General features: G+C 39.5%; 1 protein-coding gene across 1 annotated transcript; it reads right to left on the reverse strand.

The window, feature by feature from the left end:
- Window positions 1-1,458: 1,458 nt before the first annotated feature.
- LOC143591528 (uncharacterized) lies at window positions 1,459-17,661 on the reverse strand. The gene is made up of 10 exons (XM_077071709.1): window positions 17,451-17,661; window positions 17,222-17,345; window positions 16,554-16,798; window positions 15,858-16,508; window positions 15,583-15,730; window positions 3,205-3,803; window positions 2,687-3,100; window positions 2,458-2,616; window positions 2,060-2,267; window positions 1,459-2,008 (listed from the first exon to the last, which is right to left on the reverse strand). The coding sequence occupies exons 1-10, from the start codon at window positions 17,659-17,661 to the stop codon at window positions 1,459-1,461; spliced, it is 3,309 nt and encodes a 1,102-aa protein (XP_076927824.1).
- Between the last annotated feature and the right edge of the window lie 961 nt (window positions 17,662-18,622).

Below are 18,622 nucleotides of genomic sequence, written 5' to 3' on the forward strand. Positions count from 1 at the left end.
GTTAGTCTTTTCTCAGGTTCGGGTTCTTCGGTTCGGGTTAATTCGGGTTCGGGTACGAGTTTTTTCGGGTCGGGTTTCGGGTAAAAGTGGCAGCCCTACCGGTAGCTGCGGTCTCTCTATGGTCGGTGCAGCAGTGGTTGGGGACGGTCGGAGGTTAGGGCGGAGACGGTGGTGATAACAACCGACGGCCGGGGTTTAGGTGGAGACGGCGGTGGTTGAGTGAGAGGGACGGGAAGAGAAGAGAGAGGGAGTGAGGAGAGAGACGGAAAGAGAGAGAGAAGAAAGAAATTGTATATATTTTATTTTTTTTAGTTTAATTATTAAAAGATTTTTATTCTTTTTGTTTTATTTATTTAGATAATGTGTAAGATTACTATACTACCCTCATGTGCCTTGTATGTGTCCAGATTAACGAAAAAAATTAACTGGGTTAATGTCAAAAGACGTAACTTGAAAGGAATTTGAAACATGAAATACGCTTTCTGTCATTTCTTTTGCTAAAGGACGTCTGCTGAAAAAACGAGTAAACATAAAGGACGTCTTTTGCTATTTTGTCTTAAAAATATATATTCTCTTATTTATATCGATATCCACTTATTTTGTTATAAATATTAGCATACTTATGATATTTAACATATATTTAATATCCAAAAATTAATTTTCTTTATATTCACAACTAGGTTAGTGACTCGTGTGGTACACGGGTTGGAGAAAATAAATTTGAATTTGAAGAATATTTTTAAAAAAATTGATAAAATAATTAAAGCATTATATGATTAGCCATTTACCATTACTCATAACGGGTGTTATAGATCACCATGCACACACCGGAACAACATAACAATCAGAAAAACCAAAACATTCATATGCGAAAGAAAAAGAAAGATCTATGTTTTATAAGTTAATGAATAATAATAATAATAACAATAATAGGAGGGTTTAAATGGTAGGTTAAAGAAAAGAAAAGGAAGTTTGTTGTTATTTGAATGGGGATAGAGAGAAAGGATACGAGAGAGATTGGATGATCATCATTCGTAACAAACCAAAATGCATGGTGGCTAAACAATTCTTCTTCCCTTGAATGAAGAATTTGGGGTTCTGAACGTGATGATGTTGATCCTCCATAAAAGATATAAACACTACTACTTGAAATTGGTTGACCAAACAAATTAACCTTATTATACACAACGAATCTGGAAATCCAAATCAGTAAATGTATTGGAATTAACATTAAAATGAAGTATTGTTTTATCACCTACAATCCAAGGCTGACATTATTTCATTTATACAATTTGACAGATTATGTAATGAATTAAGTGTAAACAAAATATTTAACTATGTAAGTTTAAATAGGATACCAACATATGAACTACAATGTTCCATAAAATAAAATGCAAAAGAATTCAATACATAAGTCGAACTACAATCAACAAATGCAACTTCAATTTAATATAGATTTCACAACTCTCTAAATACCTCCTTGTATACCACATTTGTAGTTGTATTGGTAACATTACCGTTCTTGTCAAAGATTAGCAGTTTAAGCCCGTCTCTACTTTTTACTCGAGATAATGCTACGTATAGTTGACCATGCGAAAAAACTGGCTCCTTCAGAAACAAACCCACTCTAGATAGCGACTGTCCTTGACTCTTATTTATCGTCATTGCGAAACATACGGCTAGTGGAAATTGTCTTCGTTGAAACTTAAAAGGATTTTTTTTGTCAGTAGGTGTGAGTGACGTCCTATGTATACAAACCGGCTCCCCAATGTTACTTCCAGATATAATTTTAGCTTTTATAACACGATTTCCTAGTGACGTTACTTGAAGTCTGGTTCCATTACATAACCCTCCTTTTTGATCAAGATTTCTTAATAGCCTAACCGGAACCCCAACCTTTAGCACCAATTTATGATTCGGCAAACCAGATAATTTTAGCCCGTTTAGAATATCAGGCGAGTACAATGATTCATCAAAATTTTCATTAAGATACTCCTCCTGGCATATACTATCTGAACTTAGTTATTCCTTTTCATTACCTGGGAAAATCGATAGCAACCGATCATTGATCTCTTGAACAACTTCATTAGTAGGTGCAAGTAGTGCTCTGTCTTCAAAGAAATTTGGTTCCTTGTAATTTGATAGAATAGAAGGGTAGACAAAGTTAATAAGATCAGAAACAGGATCCAATGAAACTTTAATGAGAAGATCATCAGGAATTTCAATACTTGCTTCCCCATCATTGTTTCCACCAACTTTTCCTTCACCTAAATCCAACAACCATTAAGCAAACAACTTAGTTTGTTCCATATTAGAGGGATCACCTACTACATGCAACCTCATGTTTTAGTCTTAGGATTTTGCATTCTGACCATAAGTAAGACGAATTTAAAGAAGAATTAACTATGTCACTTCTGCTACCGTTTTGAACAACTGGTAAAATTTGCCTGAAATTACCTCCAAAAACAATTACTTTGCCACCAAACGGCAATGTATTACATTTCAGCACGTCTTTCAAAGTCCTATCTAGTGCTTCAAATGCATGTTTATAAACCATTGGTGCCTCATCCCATATTATCAATCTGGTTTCACTTACAAGTTGGGCATCATCAGTGCCTGGCTTTATAGTACATGAAGAGTCTTCATAGGTTTTTCGGAATATGAAATCTAGAGTGTGCCGTCTTACCTCCTGTCAATAACAAAGATGCAATTCCGCTAGAAGCAACATTTAACACAATCTGACATTTGGATCTTATGTTTGCAGATAATGTCTTCCATAAAAACGTTTTACCAGTTCCACCATAGCCATAAACAAAAAAAACGCCTCCTTTATTTATTTCAACTGCTTCTGTGATTTCAAGGAAAATGCATCTTTGTTCTTCAGTCAATGAAACAAAAAGATTATCGTACTCGTTTTGAAGATCTTGCGGTTCATAATTAAGCTCTCCGTTGATCAAAAGATTGTTAGAGGTAGATACAGCATGATCATCAGGGAAAGGCATGGTTTCAAAGTTTCTTAGTGTCGAACCATTCCGAAGTAATAGCTTTTCAATCTCATACAATGTCAAGTTCTTTATTTGATCTTCGGTAAGTGATAAATCTGTTGAAGAAAAACAGAAAATTACAACTTTAGTGTTACATCTATCTATATATCCTTTTATATAAAGTTCTAAAGAAATTAAATGATTAATAAACTTAAGTAACCTGTAGAATTTAAAGCACGCTGCTGATTGTAAAGAATACCATCTGACAAAATTTCCCAACTTTTTTCCCAAACAAAATCGGGTCTAGATAGACAGTGAAACGTTAACATCGTGGCAAATAAATTTCTTAAATAACCATCGGAACCATAATTACTTGCTTCTTTAATTGCTTCAATATACTCCATATCATCATCTAATAGGCCACGCTCATAGCATGCATATTTAAACGTAGGGAATACTACACCATTTACAGTGCGGATGTCCTCAAATGATGTTGGACCTTTTACTTTGTTTAGTAGAATTCTTAGAAAATACGCTTCACTAAGTGCTGGAGACACTGAATGAATTCTACCAATGGAGAACCCAACTTTTCTTCGTTCCCAACATTTTCCATGTTTTTTCCACACAAATTTAGAGGGAAATTCAATATAATTAAGATCTTTTGCCTCATCATAAATTCGATTACACTCCATCCAAGACGTGAACATTGTTGAAGCCACTAAATGGTTTTCAAGGATATCTTCAACATCATCATCCGGACCATAAAAAACTTGTTGCTTATCAGGAAGATGGAACGGAAGTCTGATAACTGAAGGGTATCTATAATGAATATCAAATGAAAAAATCCTCCAGGCAGCTTCACATGCTGAAAGATATCTACAATCATAGTACTCTTTATTTCATCCACTCCTTCATCTGAATCATCTTCTTTACTATTTTGTACAACAGAAACAGTTGTTCTGTCCGGACCCTTGTTAATATATTTAAATAAATACTTGATTGATCCACTTTGATTGCACCACTCCACGTTAATATGTCCCTGATATTTTTGTAACATCCAACTTTTGTTAAGTAATACGTAATAGAAAGTTTGTTATTAACTGTGTGTCGTTAAGTTAGTCGTGTGTTAAGTATTTGGATAATATTGGGAGTAGGAATTGGGAATGGGTGGTGGGACCCATGAAACCCCCTCTATATATACCCAACTACTTCTTCCTTTCTTTTCTTTTCTCATCCAAACACACAAACACACACACACTCAAGAAACACACACATACTCTCTCTAGGACTCGGATTTAAAATCCAAGCCAAAGAAGGGTGGAATCTTGTGTTTAACATCATCAAGCAACAAGAATCACGTCTAGTGTGACATCTGCCCTGATCCGACCCGACCCAGGTACCCGTTTCTCTGACCCGATCTCTTTCTTTTATGATTTAGTATTTATACTTTATTTTTAATGTATTTTCCTTCCCGCCTTTCGTTTCCTTCCCGCTGTCCCGTCCCTCTCCTCTCTTTCCGCCTTCTTTTCCCTCTTGTCGCCGTCCCGCCCTTACGCCTTGTTTCCCTCTTTCTTCTAACTCTTTGCTTGTCCTTTGTTCCTTCCCGCCTAAGGTTGTCTGCGCAGCTTCACGCGCCAGACTCCTTACAAGGAAGCCTGCGTGAAGACCATCTGTTCCTGCGATACGCGAGACGAACGCTTCCCGCGACGCGCTAAGGATTTGCAGTTCCCTCGACGCGCGAAGAATTATAGTTCTTCCCGCAGCGCGCTAGGAATCTTAGTTCCTCCCGCGGCGCGCTAAGAAATGTGGTTCTTCCCGCAGTGCGCATGGAAATATAGTTCTTTCCGCGACGCGTTAAGGTTGTTTTTGTCTGCCTTCGCGCTCGCGCTCTCTTGACCTTCTGTGTCTGCCTTCGCGCCTTAGCCTTCTCGCGTTAAACCCTTTGAGTTTTCTTCTGTGTCTGCCTTCGCGCTAGCCGTTGCTTTTGAGTTGTCTTATCTTTTGAGCTGTTGACCTAATCTGCTTTATGTCTGAAAAGTTACTTTCGGCGCAGCATGCGTACCAACCCCATTGGTTGACAGATAAAGTGACTGACATAATCTTTTGAGATCTGCTTTTGCCATGCTTGACCAGTACCTTTATCTGACCCGCCCATGCTTTTTACTGTTCCCTGACAGCTTTATCTTGCCTCTGCAGCTGCCATATCTTCCATATCTTTTGCTTTTTGGATTCTTATGCTTTTTGATATCTTTTGCTTGATCCTGTTAAAGATCTTTTCCCCTTTTTCTGGATTTGTGTCTCCTAGGGTTTTCCTATAAATAATAATAATATTTTCATAACACATCACACACAAACACTTAATCTCTCCTGTTCTCTTGCTCCTTGCTCTCTCTGCCGTCTTCCTCTCCTGCCTCCGTCTTCCTCCCTGTTCTTCCCTGCTTTTCCGGTAATATATATATATTATATAATAATTTACTTATTAATTATGCTAACTTATAATCAAGACTTAAAACAGATCATTAAAACAATAATCTTATTTATAGGTTAACTTGTGCTTGTTTAAAGTTGGTTCTTGCTTTATCTTACACCGCATCGTTTATCAAGTGAGTTATCTCGTATCTAATCCCTTTTTATTTTAAATGCTTTGGGATGTTCATGTGTTCATACAAAACTTGAGTCTTAAACTGTTTATGAACTTTAGTCGCGCAGTATCCCATGTGTTGAGGACGTAGACTTGGCTGTTTATTTGTATGTGTGGATCATTAACCGTATGGACGGTCTATTCCGCAGTTTTCATGGTACCATTAGATGAACACGGGAGAACATTCGTTTATGATTTTCTCTTTTGTTTACACATGCACAGTTAGTCTTGTTTGTGAGCTCAATTGTGAGCACTGGCAGTCTTGTCTCTTAGAGTTGGTCCCGATCAGATTACACCCTTGTTGAAAACCAGACATACACATGTTGCGCGCAGATTTATTGTTATCTATGTATTGTATTAAACTTGATTTCTCACCAACACGCAAGTGTTTGACGTTTATTTTAACACATGTTCAGGTTTGCAGTAGCTGTTTTGGAGCTTGTGGACACGTAGGACGTTTTTACTTTTGGACCTAGAATTAAAATGTATCAGGACGAGTTAATGATGTTTGAATGTTATAATTTATAATATATTGATTTATGTTTGAGTTATGTTCTTTATTTTCCCCGCTGCGCGTGCGCGATAAAATGTGTATTAATAAATATTGACACCAATAGTGTCACGAGTAATGAAACAATATGTGGCGCCCCGATGTATAATCCGCCTTTGGTCGGGGTGTTACAGATTGGTATCAGAGCTCGTTGACTTTAGGATAGGTGGTTAGACGTAACGGCCTAGAATACCTAAGAGTCCCTTCTCGCGCATGAGAGAAATCTCATGTTTGCGCGCTTATTGTTAATTACTCGTTATTTATGAATATGCTCGCACTTGCGCAGTATATGATTTTATGTTTTATTTCGCGATATTTCGATTTTGGTTGAATTTCGATTTTTATTGATTTTACTTACATATTCGTTTGTGGGATTTGAAAATCCGAAAAGTCATGGTGATACATGAATAGTTGATTTTCAATTTCCATTTACGATTATGTTCTGAGGTTGGAGACTTGAAAAGTCATGGTGATACATGAATTGTCAACCTCCAATACTCATTTTCTTGTATATTTTATATTGAAGATTGGAAAGTCATGGTGATACATGAATCGTCAATCTCCAATACTCGTTTACTCGTATATTTTAAATTGGGAATTCGGAAAGTCATGGTGATGCATGAATTGTCGATTTCTGATTCGAATTTGTTACCTTTATTAAGTCTGCATTTTGGGTCATTTATTTTACTTTAACTTTTGATAGCATCTAACTCCGTGAAACCAAGCTTTATAAAGTTATACTTTGCGATAAAACCAAGATATTAACTAAAATTAAAACTTTTATAGAATGCCTCCGCTATCTCGCCGATTTCAGAGAAGAGAAGCCTCGCGCATGCGTAGACAGCAACGTTCCCAGGAAATGGCCGCCGCAATAGCCCAAGCTTTGAGCCAAAACAATACCAATACCTCGAGTTATAACATTAAGTCCTTTAACGCGGGTAACCCTCCAAAGTTCACAGGTCTTGAAGGAGCCACCGTGATGCTCCAATGGCTCGAAAAGATTGAAAACACTTTCCTCCATACCCAATGCCCCTCAGACAGACGAACCCTATATGCTTCCAGTGTCCTGGAATCCAGAGCGCTTACATGGTGGAATGGAGTAGCTCATGCGCGTGGCGCAGAGGCTGCTTCTAGCATGACATGGGAGGAATTCAAGGAAATTCTTACGCGAGAATTCTGCCCTCCCAACGAAGTTAAGCGCCTGGAGGAAGAATTCTGGAACTTGAAGCAATACAGTGGCGAAGCGCGCGAGTACGCGACGCGCTTCCACGAGCTAAGCTTACTGGTCCCTCACCTTGTTACCCCTTCACGCCGAGCAATCGAGAAATTCCTTGGGGGTCTCCCCATGGAAATTCAAGATTCTGTATGGGCCAGAAACCCAGTTACCCTCTCTGACGCCATCGAGTTGGCCGCTGTGCTCAGCGACAACCATGTCAGAGCAGGAACCCTGTTCCTGCGGGGGACTGAGAAGACCAAACTCACCAAGACTGCCCCTGAACCAACAGAAACCAAACCAGAACCCTCAAACCGTAACAACCTCAAGCGCAGGCGCAAGGCCTATGCGCTTACCAACCCGCCCATTGTCCAGCAACCCGCATACCAACCCCCAGTTTACGCGCCTAACCCACTGTCAACCTACCCAGCACCTCCTGTAGTCCATAACTATGCCTTAACCAATCCAGCACTCCCTGCCCCGCCTCCTAAGAAACCTTACACAGGAAACCATCCCTTTTGCCCAACCTGTAGATTTCACCACCCAACCCAAACCCCGTGTCGACTTTGTACCCGATGTGGCCGTACTGGTCACACTGCTGAGAACTGTAGAGTCCTTCCCGCCAATCCAATTGCGCCAACACCACCAGTCTACCCGCAGAACCCACAACCAACCTACCAAAACCCACGACCCAGATCGTGCTTTAACTGCGGTGATCCCAGTCATTTCCGGAACGCGTGCCCGAGACTACAAGTGCAAATCACACAGGCGAATCCGGTGAACCAGATTTCAAACCAAGTGACGCGTGGACGAGCTTTTAATATAACCGCGCACCAAGCGCAAGCGAATAATGACGTAGTTAATGATACATTTTTGCTTAACGGATTTTATGCTTCGGTACTTTTTGATACTGGCGCCGATCGAAGTTTTATTTCTCGCGCCTTCGAGCAGAAGCTTGCGCGACCGCGCAACGATTTAAAAGAAGATTTTTCAGTTGAATTGGCTAATGGTGAAATTATTTTAATTAACTCAGTGATTAAAGATTGTACGCTTAATCTTAACGAAAACGATTTTCTGATCGACCTCATCCCTATGCCTCTTGGAAGCTTTGATGTTATCATTGGTATGGACTGGCTCTCGAAGAATCGCGCCGAAGTTATTTGCGCCAAGAAATTGATTCGAATACCTCGAGAAAATGGTGATCTTCATATTTACGGCGAAAAACCCTCCAGTGGTCTTAAACTTATGTCTTGCGCCGAAGCCCAAAGGCTCATGCGGAAGAAGTATATTGCATTCCTAGGCCATGTGGTTAAGCCTGCTGAAGAGAAGAAGCTTCGCGATATCCCTGTTGTGCGTGATTTCCCTGAAGTTTTTCCTGATGATCTTCCTGGTATCCCTCCCGCTCGTGAAGTCGAGTTCCGTATTGATCTTGTCCCTGGTGCTTCCCCCGTAGCTAAATCTCCTTATCGTCTTGCACCCGCTGAGATGCAAGAATTGGCCAGCCAACTTCAAGAGTTGACTGCTAAAGGATTCATTCGCCCTAGCTCTTCGCCCTGGGGTGCTCCGGTGTTGTTCGTTAAAAAGAAAGATGGATCGTTTCGCATGTGTATTGATTACCGCGAGTTGAACAAACTCACCATTAAAAACCGGTATCCCTTACCGCGTATTGACGACCTCTTTGATCAACTCCAAGGTGCCTCTTGTTTCTCGAAGATTGATCTCCGCTCTGGCTATCATCAGTTGCGCATCCGCGATGAAGATGTTCCGAAAACTGCTTTTCGAACTCGTTATGGCCATTTTGAATTCTTGGTCATGTCCTTCGGTTTAACCAACGCACCCGCCGTTTTCATGGATCTAATGAATCGGGTGTGTAGGCCTTTCTTGGATAAATTCGTGATCGTGTTTATCGATGATGTTCTGGTGTATTCTAAGACCAAGGCCGAGCATGAGCAACATCTTCGGTTGGTGTTGCAAAAGCTTAAAGCTGAGCAACTCTATGCTAAGCTTTCCAAGTGTGAATTCTGGTCTGATGAAGTACAGTTTCTTGGTCATGTTGTTAACAAGGTGGGTATTCATGTCGACCCATCCAAGATTGAAGCAATCAAGAACTGGATTACGCCATCCTCTCCTTCTGAGATCCGTTCCTTTCTGGGCTTAGCTGGTTATTACCGGCGCTTCATTTCGAACTTCTCGAAGATCGCTTTGCCTTTAACAGCTCTGACGCACAAAGGTAAACCGTATATTTGGGGCTCGAAGCAAGAAGAAGCCTTTCTGACGCTCAAGCGTCTGTTGTGTGAAGCTCCTGTTCTTGCGCTACCTGAGGGTAATGATGATTTTGTCGTGTATTGCGATGCATCCAACCAAGGTCTCGGTTGTGTTCTTATGCAACGAGGCAAGGTTATCGCTTACGCATCAAGGCAACTTAAGGTTCACGAAAAGAATTATACAACTCACGACCTCGAACTTGGTGCAGTTGTTTTTGCCTTGAAGATCTGGAGACACTACCTTTATGGTACTAAGTGTATCCTTTACACTGACCATAAAAGCCTTCAGCATATCTTTGATCAGAAGGAACTTAACATGAGACAACGCCGATGGAACGAACTCATCAGCGATTACGATTGTGAGATCCGGTATCATCCTGGTAAGGCTAATGTGGTAGCCGATGCGCTCAGCCGAAAACCCTGCCAACTTAACTGTATCTTGCCGCGCACCCAGCTTCACTTCGCGCCGATTCAAAGCAACCTTGAATCGCGTATTCGTGACGCGCAGCGCGCATCCATCAGTAATGGTAACCTTCGCGCCGAGTTAGCGTGTGGCGCGGAAGCGCATTTTGTCCCTAATCTGAGTGGAATTCTCTGCTATCTCAATCGCATCTGGATTCCCTTTGATGAGAATCTTCGCGCTGATATCCTGAGTGAAGCGCATAAATCTCGATATTCTATTCATCCTGGCGCTGATAAGATGTACAAGGATTTGCGCATTACTTATTGGTGGCCCGGTATGAAAAAGGATATTGCTGTGTTCGTAGCTAAATGTCTGACTTGTTCTAAAGTAAAAGCTGAACACCAACGCCCATCTGGTTTGCTCGAACAACCAGAAATTCCTACGTGGAAATGGGAATGTGTAGCGATGGACTTTATTACCAAGTTACCTTTGACAGCAAGCAAACATGATAGCATTTGGGTAATAGTGGATCGATTGACTAAGTCTGCTCACTTTCTGCCCATTCGTGAAAACTACCGTGTTGAGCAACTCGCGCAGCTTTATGTCAAGGAAATTGTCTGCCGCCATGGTACTCCTTTGAGCATCATATCCGATCGCGATGGCCGTTTTATATCTCGCTTTTGGAAATCCCTCCAATCTGCGCTAGGAACTCGCTTGGACATGAGTACGGCGTATCATCCTCAGACTGACGGTCAGTCTGAGCGAACTATTCAAACTCTTGAGGATATGCTCCGATCTTGTGTTCTTGATTTTGGAGGTAATTGGGATTCGCACCTGCCTTTGATCGAGTTCTCTTATAATAACAGCTATCATTCCAGTATCGGTATGGCCCCATTTGAAGCACTTTACGGTCGTAAGTGCCGCTCCCCGATTTGTTGGAGCGAAGTGGGTGAAGCTCAAATCACAGGACCCGAACTTGTTCAAGAGACAACCGATAAAATCGCCAAGATCCGTGATCATCTGCTGACTGCCAGAAGCCGACAGAAGAGTTACGCAGATCGTAGGCGAAAGCCTCTCGAATTTCAAGTTGGTGATCTTGTTCTCCTCAAAGTGTCGCCTTGGAAAGGTGTTGTCCGCTTTGGGAAGAAGGGTAAGCTTGCTCCTCGATATGTTGGTCCATTCAAGATTCTCGCGCGTGTGGGAAAAGTAGCCTACAGACTTGACCTGCCGCCCGCGCTCAGTAATGTGCATCCAACATTCCATGTATCCAATCTCAAGAAGTGTTTAGCTGACGAGAACCTTCACATTCCACTTGATGAAGTTCAAGTTGATGAAACTATGCATTTTATTGAGAAGCCTGTTGAGGTTATGGATCGCGAGGTTAAGCAAACCAAGCGCAGTCGTATCCCTATCGTGAAAGTTCGCTGGGAGTCCAAGCGCGGAGCCGAGTTTACATGGGAAAGGGAAGATCAAATGAAGATCAAGTACCCGCACCTGTTCTCTGCGCAACCTACTTCGAGATAAATTTCGGGACGAAATTTCTTAAAGTAGGGGAGACTGTGACATCTGCCCTGATCCGACCCGACCCAGGTACCCGTTTCTCTGACCCGATCTCTTTCTTTTATGATTTAGTATTTATACTTTATTTTTAATGTATTTTCCTTCCCGCCTTTCGTTTCCTTCCCGCTGTCCCGTCCCTCTCCTCTCTTTCCGCCTTCTTTTCCCTCTTGTCGCCGTCCCGCCCTTACGCCTTGTTTCCCTCTTTCTTCTAACTCTTTGCTTGTCCTTTGTTCCTTCCCGCCTAAGGTTGTCTGCGCAGCTTCACGCGCCAGACTCCTTACAAGGAAGCCTGCGTGAAGACCATCTGTTCCTGCGATACGCGAGACGAACGCTTCCCGCGACGCGCTAAGGATTTGCAGTTCCCTCGACGCGCGAAGAATTATAGTTCTTCCCGCAGCGCGCTAGGAATCTTAGTTCCTCCCGCGGCGCGCTAAGAAATGTGGTTCTTCCCGCAGTGCGCATGGAAATATAGTTCTTTCCGCGACGCGTTAAGGTTGTTTTTGTCTGCCTTCGCGCTCGCGCTCTCTTGACCTTCTGTGTCTGCCTTCGCGCCTTAGCCTTCTCGCGTTAAACCCTTTGAGTTTTCTTCTGTGTCTGCCTTCGCGCTAGCCGTTGCTTTTGAGTTGTCTTATCTTTTGAGCTGTTGACCTAATCTGCTTTATGTCTGAAAAGTTACTTTCGGCGCAGCATGCGTACCAACCCCATTGGTTGACAGATAAAGTGACTGACATAATCTTTTGAGATCTGCTTTTGCCATGCTTGACCAGTACCTTTATCTGACCCGCCCATGCTTTTTACTGTTCCCTGACAGCTTTATCTTGCCTCTGCAGCTGCCATATCTTCCATATCTTTTGCTTTTTGGATTCTTATGCTTTTTGATATCTTTTGCTTGATCCTGTTAAAGATCTTTTCCCCTTTTTCTGGATTTGTGTCTCCTAGGGTTTTCCTATAAATAATAATAATATTTTCATAACACATCACACACAAACACTTAATCTCTCCTGTTCTCTTGCTCCTTGCTCTCTCTGCCGTCTTCCTCTCCTGCCTCCGTCTTCCTCCCTGTTCTTCCCTGCTTTTCCGGTAATATATATATATTATATAATAATTTACTTATTAATTATGCTAACTTATAATCAAGACTTAAAACAGATCATTAAAACAATAATCTTATTTATAGGTTAACTTGTGCTTGTTTAAAGTTGGTTCTTGCTTTATCTTACACCGCATCGTTTATCAAGTGAGTTATCTCGTATCTAATCCCTTTTTATTTTAAATGCTTTGGGATGTTCATGTGTTCATACAAAACTTGAGTCTTAAACTGTTTATGAACTTTAGTCGCGCAGTATCCCATGTGTTGAGGACGTAGACTTGGCTGTTTATTTGTATGTGTGGATCATTAACCGTATGGACGGTCTATTCCGCAGTTTTCATGGTACCATTAGATGAACACGGGAGAACATTCGTTTATGATTTTCTCTTTTGTTTACACATGCACAGTTAGTCTTGTTTGTGAGCTCAATTGTGAGCACTGGCAGTCTTGTCTCTTAGAGTTGGTCCCGATCAGATTACACCCTTGTTGAAAACCAGACATACACATGTTGCGCGCAGATTTATTGTTATCTATGTATTGTATTAAACTTGATTTCTCACCAACACGCAAGTGTTTGACGTTTATTTTAACACATGTTCAGGTTTGCAGTAGCTGTTTTGGAGCTTGTGGACACGTAGGACGTTTTTACTTTTGGACCTAGAATTAAAATGTATCAGGACAAGTTAATGATGTTTGAATGTTATAATTTATAATATATTGATTTATGTTTGAGTTATGTTCTTTATTTTCCCCGCTGCGCGTGCGCGATAAAATGTGTATTAATAAATATTGACACCAATAGTGTCACGAGTAATGAAACAATATGTGGCGCCCCGATGTATAATCCGCCTTTGGTCGGGGTGTTACATCTAGATCCTCGAGTTGTCAAGATCTGAACTCGAACCCGCAAACAAAAGGTGGGTTTTAGTTTAAAAATGGTTAAGTTTTATGGTTAGAACCGACATGCAAACAGATATAATAATAGATCGGGTTGTGAAATGTAAGAAAAATATAAAGTTGGTAAGTTATAACCTCTTGGGTGCACCTTAAGATAAAAAGGTGGTGTTTGGACTTTGAGAGATGGGTTCAGGATCAGGTGCATGGGGTCAGAATGTGTCGAAAGTTGGGAAAGAGTAAAAATCAGGTCCTGAGGAGGAGCCACGAAGTAAAATGGCTTTAAAATGGAAAAAGCGAAGAAAGGAAGGCATTTCGTTTCGCTCAACCATGAGAAGCGAAATAGGTATTTCGCTTCGCTCGGCCATGAGAAGTGAAACAGGCATTTCGCTTCGCTCGGACATGAGAAGCGAAACAGGCATTTCGCTTCGCTTCGCCATGAGAAGAGAAACAGTCATTTCGCTTCGCTCAGCCATGAGAAGCAAAACAGGCATTTCACTTCGCTCAGCCATGCGAAGCAAAACAGTTTCATGCGAAGCGAAACAGTTTCAGGCGAAGCGAAATTCCATGCATGCGAAACGAAATTCGTTCGTGCGAAATTTTATAAAATTCATTTTCTGATGCATTTTTTGTTAATAAAATTTTATAAAATTCATTCCATGCATGCGAAGCTCAACCCTAGCCAGGGGCGCTGTCCCTTGGACCCTGCTAGGGGCTGCCGCCCCTAGACCCCGCTACCAAGGGCGCTGCCCCCGGACCCCCGTTAGTTGAGGGTGTCATTGACTTAGATATAAGAAGTAGTAGTAATGGATATTTGACACTCGTAATGCGTTATATAGTTAGCCGTGCACAACTAAAGAAGGGCATAACTATTAACGGTGAGAGAAACCGACTTCAGGTGAGTTTCTAGCCCCTTTATCCGTTATGTTTTTGGGGCTGTGTGCATACTCCTTTGTGATAGTTGTTAATACACTTAACTTAAATGGTAAGTGTATGATATGTGTATCTTATATGTAAGACTAAGTATTGAATGTTATTATGGAATGTTTATACGAATGAATATGTACATATACGTATATCCATGATCAGAAGATATGTAAAGTATGCATGAATGAAAATGAATGTACGAAACGAGTGACGTGACATGTATGGTTATTGGAGACAAAGGGACTAGACCCTAAAAATATCTGACACGGAAGGGACCAGACCCTGATAATATCTGAGACAGAAGGGACCAGACCCTGATAATATCTGTGATGGTAGAGATAGAATAGCCTATGGTAAATTACAAGGCTTTATGAAAGAAAATAGGTAAGCGTGTGTGCATGTATATAAAGTTTGTATGAAAGAAGTAAGAGTAAATAAGGCATGAATACGTATCTTCGGATGCGTATGAGTAAGGATATGAATGTATCGTATGTTAAATGATTAACTAGAACTCACTCAGCGTAGCTGACTTTTAGTATGCACGCAGGCAAATAGATTGAGGCAGCTGGCTTGAGGAGGGACACATGGCATGGACGAAAGAAATTGGCATCTACGAAGAAGTGTCAAGACTGTTTTAATTAATTATTTATGAAAAGACAATTTGTATGTTAAGACAAGAATGAATGTTTTGTAATGTGATGTTTAAAGTATTTAATTATTCCGCGAAGTTTTTAATTTACTCTGAGTTTAGAACTGTGTTTATGAGTAAATCCAACACCAAAGTAGGGTTATCGGAAACGGGGCCTTACAATTTTGTTAAAAGCTTATGGTTATACGGAACAACACTTCGGTTATCTAAGTGAACATCAGACTTGACAACAAAGTTTCCCGAATCTCTTCTTTTGTATTTAGGAAAACCCTTTTGTGTCAACACAAGTTTCATCAAGGAACTTCTTTGGAAATTTTTTTGAGCACTTCTTATTGACCATACAGGAACATTTCATATTATCAGCACCACATGGACCATGGATCATAAAATCGCTTACAAGTGAATACAATTCAGGGTCTTGATTCTTGTCCGGAATCTCAGCAGAAATAAGCGGGTCAATATGTTCAACCGTTGGAAACTTGTTATCGGGATGCATAAAGAAGCATATATGCGCATGAGGCAACCCTCTTTTTTGGAACTCCACCGTGTAAACAACTACATATAATTTAGGAAACGTTAATTATGCTTACTGTTAAATAAACATAATATAACATTATATATATATATATATATGTATATATTAATGGCAATAAAAATATTTTAATAAAAAACTATATCGTACCTGCTTGAACTTTTCCGAGCAATGCCTTTTCTTTCAAGTCTTTAATCAATGCATCTAACTTGATTTTAAACAATCTGCATAATATATCAGGCCTGTCTTCGGCCTTAAGCGTCGTATCTTTAAGAAACCTTTTAACTTCGGGCCAATTTGGATTACATGTAAAAGTTATGAAAAAATCAGGGTATCCAAACCACTTACATAGAGATATGGCGTCTAAATAGTTCTGCATCATGTATCGAGCCCCACCGGTAAAAGACGACGGTAATATAACACGTTGTCCAACTTTTGAAGCATCTTTATTTCCTTTGTTTTTAATATTGCTTAAATTCTCAAACCTCTCATATCTAAGAACCTTCTGCTCTTTTCGAATGTAATAGAGCCGTTCACTTTTGATCATCGTATAACCATCAACTAATTGCTGTTGAAACAACCTCCTTGAATTAAGATTCGTAGAAAACTCATTTTCTCTGTCTTGAATTCGGTAAGCAAAAAATTCTCTCATAGTTGTTTTTTTTCTTTTAGCTTCTGAATCTTGAGCAACACCTCGGTGAAGAATGTCGACTGTGTAATTATCTTCACCATATGGATATATAAATGGATATTGAAGGGCGAGGTACGAAGGATGATGTTCATTTACAGTTTGTAAACCACCTTATTGAGTTTTCACAATTATATCACGGTTATCTATACAATCACCAATGTCTCCAACAATTAAAGCAGCAACTTCCGAAGCAGTTGGTAAGTTATAAGTCCTTGCATCATTTTGCCTTCTACCAATAAGTCGTAGCTTTAAGTCAACAGCTAGATTTTCAGAAAAACAATCTCTTGCCATTCGATAGCATTTAACCAACTGATTATGCGAATCTAGCATGTGCTTTAATTGCTGTATAATTTGAAGATCAATCACATCTGAAGTTGATGATTTGCCATTATCGGATTGGCTGAAAAATTAAGAAAAATGATTATTAGTATATGTAAAATCAGAGCTGTGATAAATGACAGCGTGCTATAAATTTTCTATAAAAATTAAAAGTCATGTATGAATACATACTCAAAAATGCTTTGTCGATTAGAGACTTCATTATCAGTGTTATATATGTATAGTTGAGCGAACTTTGGTTTAGAACCTGTTGCTGGTAGAAGACTTCCAATGCTATGATAATTTTAGCCGCTAAGTCTGAAAATAAACGGAGCGTTACCTTTATTAATGGACTTGTCAATCTTACCACCCATTGATGTAAAGTTGAACATTGAATTGTAACGATGGATATTCTTCAAAAAGAATTTGCTCTTAGCATTAGATGAAGTAAAAAGACTGGTATAATCTGCTGGCGGTTCCTTTAATTTTGGAAGCTGGACCTTACCGTAGCAACATGAAATAACTGATCTTCTCACTATTTGTTCTTTGTCCCCTTTTGGCTTCGTCTTTCCATAATTTTGCATGGCACATGTCACATATAACACTTTGATCGCCATGATCCGAGTAATCTGATTAAATCATATTATGTTATTTAAAATATTTTAAATAAGTAGTGGAAAGTAATGACTAAGCTAGTTAATAAAATAAATAGAATATTTCAATTCATATATAACCTTTTGAGATTCCTTTGAAAATGTCTTTACCAAATTCTTGATCAACAAACTCTTCTTCTGTCAAATCAAAGCTAGGTATGTCACTTGTGCATATTGTATTCTGTGTTAGCTTTCGTTTTCCTGGAGGTATTTTCGTAAAAGAGCCCTTCCTAGTGAGCGTCAATGTATTTGATGATGTCCCCACATTAGACAATAATGAGAATGCTGACATTATTGGTGTTGCAGTTGTTGGTGTATTGGTGGTATGGTAAATAACTACAAGTAATATTATTAGCTGATTTAGGAATCTAATCAAGATAGTATACTATATCATTCTAATAAATTTGTGTATTATGTAAAATATAATGAGGAATTTATAGAATCTTACCATTGGTGATGTTACTCAGTGGACTTGTAATGTTTATTATTGGAGAGGATGAAGTTTAATTCTTTTGAGGATGTGTTAAAAATTCATGTGAGTTGACATTTTCTTTATCAACCGAAGCATGCCTATTTGAATTTGATGATATTAAATTGTACTGATGTGTTGTATCATCTGAAATATAAACACAAATATACAACATTAAATGTTATAAGGCATTTGCAAATATTGATTTATTAACAAAAACTTACATCTTCTTGTTTCTTGTGTTCTATGCAAAGCTGCATGAGAAGAACTTTCTGGTACAAACTTTCCCCTCTTTCTTTTGTAATTCAAAATAAGCCTTCTTTTTCTTTGTTGTTTACAATAAGTTTTGTCCATGTTGATATCTAAAGAAAAAACACATAAAAAAGATGCAAATCAATACTACTAAATTGTAAATCAATAGTACTAAGAACAAAAAACCTCATAGGTTTTAATCGACCAACATACCTATCAGGTCGGTTTAATGTAAGTAATTGTTATGTCACCCGTCACCACTGATGGAGATGTAGCAAAAATAAGCTGATACAGAGAACTCAGATCGTATGTGATAGATTCAACAAAATCGATTGGTTAATTTCCTTTGAAAGACGATCATATAATGATTAGTTTGTAAAACCTATCACAAAATTGTAAAGAATAGAAAACATGTACCTGGTTGCCAAAAGATTTGAAAACAGAGCGATGATAGAGGAATGTTTAAATAGATTGTATTTGTTTATTAAAATATTAATTAATGTGTTCAAAATTAGATTTTGAACTAAATTAA

The sequence above is a fragment of the Bidens hawaiensis genome, unplaced genomic scaffold (genome assembly GCF_021521415.1).
Source record: "Bidens hawaiensis isolate Kalapana, Puna unplaced genomic scaffold, B.hawaiensis_p1.1 tig00039879_1, whole genome shotgun sequence".
Classification (NCBI taxonomy): Eukaryota; Viridiplantae; Streptophyta; class Magnoliopsida; order Asterales; family Asteraceae; genus Bidens; species Bidens hawaiensis.

What these genes read in the sequence shown, in the direction of transcription:
- LOC143591528 (XM_077071709.1), bottom strand. Translation starts at nt 17,661, where the DNA reads ATGTCAGCATTCTCATTATTGTCTAATGTGGGGACATCATCAAATACA. An exon ending in TTTAATTGTTGGAGACATTG is followed by an intron (nt 16,509 to 16,553) that starts GTGATTGTATAG and finishes AAACTCAATAAG; the next exon opens with GTGGTTTACAAACTGTAAAT. An exon ending in GTTCAAGAGATCAATGATCG is followed by an intron (nt 2,009 to 2,059) that starts GTTGCTATCGAT and finishes AAGTTCAGATAG; the next exon opens with TATATGCCAGGAGGAGTATC.